The 11,755-nt window shown below is 37.9% G+C and overlaps 1 protein-coding gene across 1 annotated transcript; it reads right to left on the reverse strand.

The window, feature by feature from the left end:
- Positions 1-1,479: 1,479 nt before the first annotated feature.
- Positions 1,480-10,614, reverse strand: LOC110382964 (serine protease snake). The gene is made up of 10 exons (XM_064043018.1): positions 10,483-10,614; positions 7,094-7,200; positions 6,813-6,862; positions 6,150-6,238; positions 5,419-5,570; positions 4,663-4,769; positions 3,946-4,098; positions 3,130-3,259; positions 2,249-2,410; positions 1,480-1,985 (listed from the first exon to the last, which is right to left on the reverse strand). Exons 1-10 carry the CDS (start codon positions 10,541-10,543, stop codon positions 1,815-1,817), a joined length of 1,182 nt encoding a protein of 393 aa, XP_063899088.1. The 5' UTR covers positions 10,544-10,614; the 3' UTR covers positions 1,480-1,814.
- Between the last annotated feature and the right edge of the window lie 1,141 nt (positions 10,615-11,755).

The raw sequence follows: 11,755 nt of genomic DNA on the forward strand, positions 1-11,755 counted from the left end.
TTGTCATTTTATGTTTAATTAAAAAAAGAAAAAATACGTATCCAATATTTTTTGATTATCTAAAAAGCGGACTAAATATTATTTCATTATTTCGACCCTGGACACTACTGGACACTACGCATGCAAAATGGCGGACGGCGCAGCTTGGGTACATACCTATATTGCATTATGTATTGTAACTGCAATCGATTGATGGACCCTTTACTTGTACAGTCAACTTCAGGTCAGTGGCAACAGTTTTATAGGAAAATCGTACTTATTACTATTGAGTTAAGGTGCATGACAGTTACCACTATTGTGCAGTTTACTGTACTAGTCGTTTTTACCACAATTTCACCTGGTGTCTACTGCTACTACCGGGATATAATGTAGCCTATGCTACATTAAGCAAATTAAAGAGAAGGTGAAGGTTGTGACGTAAAAGGAAGTTCAGGAGTTGGCGCTAGATAGGCGTAAATGGAAGGAGCTGCACCGACAAGAGCTGGGCTCTTAAATTAATGGTGATGTACGGGAAGAGTGTAGCTTTTTAAAACGTTTCAATAATTTCGGAGCCTTTAGAGTACCTAACTGTTACAGCATTTTTATCGTCTCACTCTGGGCTGCGGCCTCCTCTCACACGGAGCATTAATCACCACCCTTGCTCAATGCGGGTTGGTGATTTCAGACTATAGAGGTATAGGCCAGGTTCCCTCAAGATGTTTTCCTTCACCTTTTTTATCAGCCATTGGTGTCCAAGATATACTTAGAAAGTACATATAAACTTAGAAAAGTTGCATTGGCACTTGGCTGAACTGGAATCGAACCCACACCCTCATACTCGAGAGGTTGGTTCTTTACCCACTAGGCCACCACGACATTTTTCCCTTTGTCACCTTTAGAGCACTAACAAAAAATGATTCCTCTTCATAATATCACCACCTATACATACATAGATATAGATAATTGCTGTCTGCCGGATTACTCATAATAAAGAAACCCCTTTGTACCTACGAGTATTCAAATTAATAAGCCCCTTCCGTCTAGACTTTATGATTGAATAGGGGAACGAACCCTTTGAAAATGCACCCTTTTGAAATGAGCCCTTTTGAAAAGGGTCTTTGTTAATGAAAATGTGAATAATCTTGTTTCAAGGGCAAACGGCATTTATAGGGCTTTATTTTATTTTAGGGGGAGCAGATTTAAACTAAGTACTAACTTATAAATTGGTCTTTTATAGAAATTACCAGATGCGAGTATGACCGTTGCATGTTTTTTTTTGATAACTTTCGTGCAGCTGACAATGTTTATAAATTGTTGTATTTTTTAATCGACTTTATAGAAATAAAGAGGCATAAACAGGCTGTTATAGAGTACTCAAAAAAGTGGGTGAAATAAAACGCAAAAATATTTATTTATTTAATACTTATTTATAATTTTTGATAGACATAGGCAAATACTTATAAATATTATTACTTGAAATTAACCACGGAGTAAGGGAAGATGAGCGGAGATATCATAATGCAGCAGGTAGGTCAGGAGCCTTCTTATAGGTCAAATACGTACGGTGGGCATGACCAAACGATCAGTTACGATTAAACTAAAACGAGGCGTTCGGATTCTTTGAGACATTTGTCAACGATTTTTGGTATCACAAAAAATAATCGGTTCGAAAGAAGGCTTATAAGGGCGAAGACAGTAACGTTCCTCGTCCCCGGCACACCCGCATGTTATCGCGCTACTTTCTTAAAATATTTTCCGTTATCTCACACCTCCGCTAGTAATTTTGTTATCCTGATCCACAGATAGACAGAATATTAGGACCCTTAGACGTCTCCTTAATTAGGCCACACAATGCCCTCGATCCAGGATAAGAAAGGAGCCACACTGGTATACAACCCAGGACTATCAGCATACCCGCAGTATCGGCCAAACGAAGTCACTCCAACGATGGTATACATACAATGTATCTTCGAGTCTTTTATGACGATTGGGCCTCCGCTATCACCCTGGAAATATCATTAAATAACTGTTAATAAGGAATATTGAAGAAAAAGTCGTGGTGGCCTATTGAGAAAAGAACCAACCTCTCAAATGTAAAAGACCTATTTTTACACAGGAAAGGATGGAGTGGGCTTGGTACATAAAGAGCTTAAGAAGGAACATGATGGGTTTCAGTCAGTAAGAGTATGACACTCCCTCACGCTGCACCAACAGCGGGACGTCCCACATTTAACGATTTCCCATAAAAAAATGGAGTTTAGTTACTTACCTGACAGGTATCCTTAGACTCAAATTTTCCCTGAAAAGGCTTGGGTGCACCTTTATCACCATAACAGTATTGGGTTGTTTCGTCGATCCCTTCCGTCAGCAGTCGACGAACTTCGGCATAAACAACTGAACAGTATTCTACCGGGAATTTGTCTAAAACTGCCTGAAATACAAAAAAAAATTGTTTATCGTCTATTAATATATATAAATGTAAAAAAAAAATTGTTTGTGTTTATCCAAAAGGCTCCAAACCTACAGAACCGATTTGAAAAATTCTTTAACTTTTGGGAAGCTATACTGTTCCCGAGTAACATAAGTATGTCGGCGTCAGAATCCGACATCGTTAAATAAAACAAAGAGGTCTTCACACAATCACTTGGTTTATTCCAATTAACACAATATTAGTCACTACAATTATTTATCACGAATTTGTGGGAGGTGTGCACTCGGCAACGGTCGGCGAACGAATGACCCGAGTCGCGCGCGCGCCGCTTTATATAAGGTCCACCGTTGACAGATCGACGGTTGACACATCGACGGTGGCGCCGTCAAGTATATATTTTATCCGGATAAGGGCAGAATTTCCCATGAGACGCGGGTAAAACCGTAGGAAAGTAAGTTTGTCATTGATACACCCATCCAGCGCCTGATCTCTGACCGAAGGTGTCGGATTGCCGTCGCATCGCGCTATGAGAATGAAGGAATAGTGAGTGCACCTGTGTCCAAGCAAATGCTCGTATGTCCTGCGCATGTCCTGCATATGTCCTGCATACATATGCCCTGCATATGTCCTGCGCAATATGTCCTGCGCAGCTGGCTGATCTCCTTACTTGAGAACAGCCGCCGTAGCCGAAATCGACCTTGGACGTTTTATTAACGTACCTTTTGAAGATTTTCACTGAGGCCTCCTTTATCATGGAGGTAGCCCCAGCCGGCTGCGAGGACTTGAGAAGCATCTACTGGTTCACCAGTGTGCAAGCAAGCTGGCACTGTTAAATGTGTTAGTTCCATACTGAAATTTTAGAAAAAAATTACGTTAACAGGCGTAGATTATTATTACTTTGTTCTCTCTATAAAGTACCTATTTAAGTCCAACTTCGCTGAAAGGGAAAACATAGTGTTCTTAAAATAACTGTTTAATCTATTCCTTCAAAATAAATTGGAAATCAACTATCGGCCGAAAGTTTAGTCTGCTTTGGCTCTGAACTAAAAAGTACCTATATTTAACCGACTTCAAAAAAAGATATTCTCAGTTAGACATGTATGTTTGTTTCGCTGAATAGGGTAGTGTCCAGGGTCGAGGTAATGAAATAATATTTAGTCCGCTTTTTAGATAATCAAAAAATATTGGATACATATTTTTTCTTTTTTTAATTAAACATAAAATGACAAAGATAATACACTTCAAAAATTAGGAGTGGGGGCCTTTTACGTCACAGTGTCCAGAAAATTGTAGCAACTTGTGACGTCACACTCAACTTTAACACGCTATATCTTAACAAGTTCTGATCCAATTTAAAAAAGAAAAAATACGTATCGCTTAATTTTGGACAATCTACAAGACGGACTAATTATTATTTTTTAGGAAACTAGCCTATTGAGGAGGTTTTTACCACAGTATTTGTCGAACTTAGGAGAAGGTTTGACCTAAAACACTAAAATCGGTAAAAAACTATTGTGAAAAGTTTTTTAACTCACGTTTTCTCAGTTCTGAGGAGTGCAATATCATTATATTTTTTGGGTGACGCGAAGCCAGGATGTTGGATAAACTCTTTAACTTTATAAATCTTGGATGGGTCGGATGTCTCCTTACGAGCCAGTATGCCAATGGCAACATGCGATAGTTTACCTCTGAAATTATAAAAAATTGCTTATTAACTTGATACAATATAATCATGCGCCTGATCTCTCTCCGGTGGTGTCGGATTGTCGTCCCATCGCGCTATGAGAGTGAAGGAATAGTGAGTGCACCTGTGTCCAAGCAAATGTGCGTGCACTATAATATGTCCTGCGCAGTTGGCTAATCTCCTTACATGAGAACAGCCGACGTAGGCGATGATCGGCTAGGAGGACATCGTAATCAAAAGGTAGTCATAAGTTTAAGTAAAGAAAAGAAAACGTGCATCTTGTCATGACGAGTTTTTCCGTGTTTCGGAAGGCCCGTTAAATTGGTGGCTCCCGGTTGTCATTTGAACATGTTTGGCAGTCGTTACGAGTAGTCAGAAGCCAGTAAGTCTGACACCAGTCTAACCACGGGTTATTGGGTTGCCCGGGTAACTGGGCTAAGGAGGTCAGATGGGCAGTCGCTCCTTGTAAAACACCGGTACTCAGCATCCGGTGAGACTGGAAGCCGACCCCAACATAGTTGGGAAAAGGCTCGGGAGATGATGATGATGAAAGCCAATGACTACTTACGCAGCTGAGGCAGAACAATGCGCTGCTGTCAGTATGAAATCCTCACTGATAATACTTCCTCCACACAAGTATTGGATAGCCTCCAATGGCCCGTAGCCGAGCAAAGCCTGGGAGCAAGCAAAGTAGTCATTTGTTTAAGAATTCTCACTTATTTCGGCAATTCTTCATACACAGTGATACATATAAGTTACGGTGAGTTGCACCATTTAACTATAACGATAACCGAACCATTAGAAGTAGTTAAATCGCCAATTTCATATATGACCTAATCATATCTAAATATTCTACCAAAAAGCTAAATGGTGGAATTCTAGCTTTTTATTAAATTAAGTAATTATTACTCTATGCATCTTATTTTGTATGATAGAGCGACAGGGTCTTTTTAGACCTCACATAAATAGACCCTCGCTTACGTATTGTAAAACCAATTTTTGTCATATTAGAGTGGATCTCCACTGTCGATTTTAGGATTTTAGTCAAGGTTTCTTCTGTAGGTCCTGGCTGTCATTGAACATCCTCGGCAGTCGTTACGGGTAGTCAGAAGCCAGTAAGTCTGTCACCAGTCTAACCAAGGGGTATTGGGTTGCCCGGGTAACTGGGTTGGGGAGGTCAGATAGGGCAGTCGCTCCTTGTGGCACACTGGTACTCAGCTGCATCCAGTTAGACTGGAAGCCAACTCCAACATAGTTGGGAAAAAGGCTCGGAGGATGATGATGATGGACCACTTTAAATTCGAGGAATCTAAAACTTGCTCACCATATGAGGAAACTCGTAGCGTTCAGCGTCTTCACCAGCGACAACCAGCTTGTCAGTCTTATGATGACAATTGTTGCTCCTACTATAGCTGGCCAGGATTGAGACTGATCGCTCACAAGGATAGACGTATTTCTTCTGGTATTCTACGCACACTGAAATAAAAAAATAGTCTTCCTTAGAGCACCCTGCTTTTAGCCGGCTGATAGTTTGTTTGGGCTCATAAATCAGTCCAAAGATGAATGAATATGAAATTAAGTACCCAGCGCTGCCCAGTGGGGCCAAAGTCCGCCGGGGCTGCGGTATTGTTCGAAAGAGTTACCGCGGCCCTGGTACATAAAAGGCCTACGACGGAACACGACGGTTTTTAGTCAGTAAGAGTCTGACACTCCCTCACCGCTGCTAACCCACAGCGGGAGCCGTCATTTGATGATTATTAACGTCGTTAAAAAAACATGAAATTAAGTAACTGGGTTGGGAAGTTCAGGTAGGCAGTCACTCCATGTGGCATACTGATTCTCAGCTTCAGGGAAAAGGCTAGGCAGATGATGATGAGTTAATTGTCAAGGAATGCAATGCTCATTATTACTTATAGATAGTATAGTATTCATTTGATTTATTCAAGATAATTATTAGTTTAGAAGTATGAATAATGTTATGATTAATTAAAGCGCAACCTGTAACGGTAAATGTATGGAGATAAATAAATATATTTATTATTATGTAAATCTTACTGTCATGAGCCTTTTTTCCATTTTTGGGCTGGGTTCTTGATGCTTCTAGTGGTGCGCATTCACTCTCATGATCTTCTTCTTCTATAGGCCTGAAAAGCATATAATATTTTAGCTTATTTACTGGACTTGTTTCCTGTCTTTTCTTTATCTCCCTTGCCTCTAGGTCTTCTTTTTGTAATTTACACAAATTTTAGTTCACTGGTCTTATGTCGAACTTCACCGGCAGCATCATGATCATCATCACCTCAGCCATAGGACGTCCACTGCTGAACATAGGCCTCCCCCATAGATCTCCACAGATACCTGTTGGAGGCGACCTGCATCCAGCGTCGACGGCGACCTTTATCAGGTCGTCTGTCGACCTTGTTGGTGGACGTCCTATGCACGTACGTCCACTTCTACTACGTTCACCGGCAGCATCAATATCAAATTTTCTTTGAAACAGTTGTGTTCTTTGTGTTATAATAGTAAATTGTTGTTTTAAGAAAACTGTCGTTTATGTTGTACTGTGAACTTGTGCATTAGTTAGTCTACCTTAAAAACAGTAAATTGTATAAAAATAGGTTTGATGCACGATTTGAAGAGAATTTTACGCTTTACACTTAAATTGAACACTATATTACTATATTTACTAAATTAAATACTATATTTTAAATAACTTACTTGTTGTCAACACAGCAGACGACTGGATCCTCGCGAACGTATGAACATAGCTGTAAAAAAAATATAATTACTATTATTATAAATGCTAAAATTGTTGTCTGTCTGTCGCGCCGAAAACAGAAATGATTTAGATAGATAGATAATTCTTTATTGTACACCAATAAAATTAACAACACAGGATATCACAACACACAAACAACAATAAAATTGGCTAAATTGAATAAAAACTGTGGAATTTAAAAATTAATCTCAATGATTCTAAACTCCGGTTTCATAGCTACCTGAGGCTGTTTCCTAGTTTGTGTTAAAGCCTTCAGAGCTGGTTCACATTGTTTCAGGCGCTTACAAACTCCATAGGCACCAGTTTCTTCGTTTGTGCACGTTTCCCCTGAAAAATAATATCAAAATCATCATTAGTGTGTTTAAATGTCGGTCCTGCGCCTGATCTCTCTCCGGTGGTGTCGGATTGTCGTCCCATCGCGCTATGAGAGTGAAGGAATAGTGAGTGCACCTGTGTCCAAGCAAATGTGCGTGCACTATAATATGTCCTGCCTAGCTGACTGATCTCGTTAGAGAGAACCGCCACTATGGCGGACAATGGTTCTGGACACCATTATATTTTTCCTATCAATTTTTTTATGCCAACTAATAAAAATTACTAGACTATTTGTGAAAATAAATATTTAGCTAACATATTACTTTTTAAGGTAAAACCATCAGAACTAGTTCAACAAAATAATATTCCAAGGTGACAAGGTGACATGACAGATTGACCGCTAAAGGTCGATAATATCCAGTTTTTTCCTCAAGAATGTGTCACCAGGAAAATACAATACTTATTAATATTGTAAAATCAAAATCAAAAGTCATTTATTCAAAATAGACTGAAAATCAGCACTTTTTGAACGTCAAATGTACGAAAGACAGCCCCCAAAACGGCCACCCTTCACCACTTCCTATGTGTTTTTGCTGGGAAGAAGAAGTGGTGGAACAAACTCCCCAGCAACACATGTCTTGAAGAGCTTGTGATTAGGTCAAAGCCTTGCGGATCAATCCAGCGTAAAGTTCAGCAACGTCCGTGGATGGGTGACCAAATGACCATCTTGTCATAACGAGTTCCTTCGTGTTTCGGAAAGCACGATAAACTTTAGGTCCCGGCTGTCATTTGAACATCTTTGGCATTCGTTACGGGTAGTCAGAAGCTAGAAAGTCCGCCAACCAGTTTTACCAAGGGGTATCAGGTTGCTAGTAACTGGGTTGAGGAGATCAAATAGGCAGTCGCTTCTTGTGGCACACTGGTACTCAGCTGCATCCGGTTAGACTGGAAGCCGACCCCAATATAACTCGGAAAAGGTTAAACTGATGATCTCAATGTTTGCCAAAATAATAAAATAAAGTAACTTTGAATACCTAATTTGGGTTTATTTAGGTATACGAGGAAAATGAATTTTATTTTGCCGGTGTTTCAAATACTAATTGTGTGTTTATGTGACATTTAAAAACGAAACCTGCTGTCTCGGTCGTTTTGGTTAATAATTTTAAGACTAGGTACTTGTCCTCCTGGTCTTTCCAAACTTTTTTACCCTGAGTCGAAAAAGATTATCTAAGCGGTTTTTCCCAATATTTCATGTATCTGTTGTTTATTAGAGATAGGAATTTGATATTCTTATATGTGGCTACTGTCAAAATTTTGTCTATAAGCAAAACGAAAGCAACAACAATATTATTAACTAGCTGCCACCCGCGGCTTCGCCCGCGTAGAGCCGTATATTGCGTTTCCAAGAGAATTATTCAAAAGTCTCGAATAAAAACTATCCTATGTTCTTTCTCAAGGTCAACTCTATCTTTGAATCAAATTTTACGAAAATTAGTTCAGTGGTTTAGACGTGAAAGCTCAACAGACAAACAGACAGAGTTACTTTCGCATTTATAATATTAGTAGGGATTTCTGTAGCTGAAGTACGGCAGAACCCATTTGACTGAAAATTTTTGAAGAGATAGCTTAGACTTGTAAAAAGGATAAAGGATACTTTTTGTCCCCATCCGGGTACCGAAAGTTTCTTTGAAGAAGCTAGTCATTAAATATAAAAAATATGTGCCATAAATGTTTATTTTGACCCAAGAAATGTACTTCATTAAGTCACAAGGCTTCTTGGTCAATAAACCCGCTCTTATATAAATAACTTTTCATAATCATCTGGCCAAGGGCCCGGGCTTAAAAATAACATACTATTTATAGGTAGCCGGTTTAAAAACAAAAAACAATCAGAGATATTGACCATTCATACATACGTCGTGGTGGCCTAGTGGGTAAAGAACCTCTCAAGTATGAGTGTGTTCGATTCCAGGTCAGGCAAGTATCAATGCAACTTTTCTAAGTTTGTATGTACTTTCTAAGTATATCTTGGACACCAATGACTGTGTTTCGGAAGGCACGTTAAACTGTAGGTCCCGGCTGTCATTGACCATCATTGGCAGTCGTTGCGGATAGTCAAAAGCCTGACAACCAGTCTAACCAAGGGATATTGGGTTGTCCGGGTAACTGGGTTGAGGAGGTCAGATAGGGCAGTCGCTCCTTGTAAAACACTGGTACTCAGCTGCATCCAGTTAGACTGGAAGCCGACCCCAACATAGTTGAGAAAAGGCTCGGGAGATGATGATGATGATAGATTGTGACTTTATAATAATCATTTAAAAGCTATATAATTTATATGCAAAATAAATTGTTTGTTGTTTATAAGGACTGGTCAGCTGCTAACCAGTATTTTGCATCTGGTTAAACTGGAAGTTGCACCCGGTTTGTCGTGAAGATGGGATTATAATGAGCATAATAGGAACTTGTTTTTATCTCAATGTCATCTCTATGATGTATCATAAATATGCTTTAATTATTGTTTATTAATTTTTTATGCTATTTTATAATTGTTTTTAGTTGTATACCTACATAAATATTTAAGATTATTTTTAGGCCATGTAAATATGTTGACTTATTTCCCTTTATTTAAAAATAAAAGTTATTATTTGCTTGAATCTATATCAGGAACCACTAGACCGATTTGAAATTCTGTAGTGTTCGATTTTGATGAAAGTTGTTAAGACTACACTTGCTCATGTAATGCCATAAGGTGCCTTTTTATTATTGTCTTCTGTATAATATGTAAATAAATTTTAATATATAGTTGGTATAAACATTGTTAGTCTTTACGACTTGATATGACCTAACTAAAAAAGTCATAATAGATAAAAAAATATTGTATAGGTATTTGTGTACTTAAATGTTCATATATAATGTAAATGTTAAATATATAAATACCTACAAAGTACATGTATACATTACATAGGTACATGCATAATGCTAGGTAATATATAAAAATGACCAGTATCAAAATTAAATAATTAGAGGTATATTAAGAACGAATTCTTTGTCATATAAAAAATTATTTGCAAAAAGATTTCCATTCGTACATTTTTTATAATAATAAAATATATATATTTTTAAATAATAGTACAAACTTCTTAACAAAATTATAATGTGTTATATAAAAAAAAACTAATCGTTTTTTTTTTCCGAAATCTGCCTACTAGCTACTTCAAAGTACCTACAAAAACAATAAAAAATGAAAACTTATCTTCAGAAAGGATACAAAATCAATAAAAAATAAAAGCAAACCTTCATACTGCCCCGCACTTAATGCAACACAAACACATAACAACAATGATTTTATAATCATAATTAAAAAAAATCAGAAACCAAAAAAATATTCCTATCTTAGCAAAAACGTCCACTTCTGATCACTACCAATTTCAAGACTGACTGAGTAATAAGAAGCGTATGTATAGGTAATAAGATGAGTTTTAAAAAACTGGATTTTTGTATACAAATAGGTTTACAAAACTTTGAGTTTTTTCCTTACTGACTTAAATGCGAAAGTAACTCTGTCTGATGATGTGATTTCATGCCAAAATTCATCATCTGTCTAGCCTTTTCCCAACTATGTTGGGGTCGGCTTCCAGTCTAACCGGATGCAGCTGAGTACCAGTGTGCCACAAGAAGCGACTGCCCTATCTGACCTCCTCAACCCAGTTACCCGGGCAACCCAATACCCGTTGGTAAGATTGATTGTCAGGCCTATTTTTATGATGGAAGATGTTCAATTAGGTAACAGCAGGGCCTTACAGTTTAACGTGCCATCCGAAACACAGTCATTGGTGTCCAAGATATACTTAGAAAGTACATACAAACTTAGACAAGTTGCATTGGTACTTGCCTGACCTATAAAGAATTATTAATTTCTATAAAAAACTTAAATAAACATTTTTGACTTCATAAAGGAGACACGACTAGCGCCATCTAGTTGTTTTCGGAAATACTTATGCAGTTTCGCTAATTGGTCGGTAGATGTCGCTGTTTTACTGAACCGTTTTATTTTTTAATGTTTGTCATTTAGCTATAATATAACTTTTATGCGTTAATTCACTAGCCGTTTTCCTCGGTTTCACCCGCGTTCTATGGAAACAACATTCCATAAACGAATAAATTAGATACATTATAGGTACTCTTATAGCCTTTAGATGTTACCTGGGAATAGTGTAGCTTATTTGTTCCTTACAATAAAGGAATGTTTCAAATCAGTTCTGTATTTTCTAAACAATTACAAACAAAAAAAAAACTCTATAATATGAATATACTTAGATTTCAGCACCTACCTACATTATTAATAACTCTATTTTTTCTTCTTTTTTCAGAATAAAAGAGCCACTTCCACTATCATCACCAAAACCGGGGAGTGGTGATGAAGCTGCCTCAAGACGGAGCTACCAGCACAGATATTTCACCCTTTATATAAAACATCCCTGAGTAACCTTGTCATCCCGTCTAATATCCACCATCCATCATCCTACCCATCCCTCAGAGGTACCGACGTAGGTACTTCACCCTTTAT

This window comes from Helicoverpa armigera, chromosome 30 (genome assembly GCF_030705265.1).
Source record: "Helicoverpa armigera isolate CAAS_96S chromosome 30, ASM3070526v1, whole genome shotgun sequence".
NCBI classification, from domain to species: Eukaryota; Metazoa; Arthropoda; class Insecta; order Lepidoptera; family Noctuidae; genus Helicoverpa; species Helicoverpa armigera.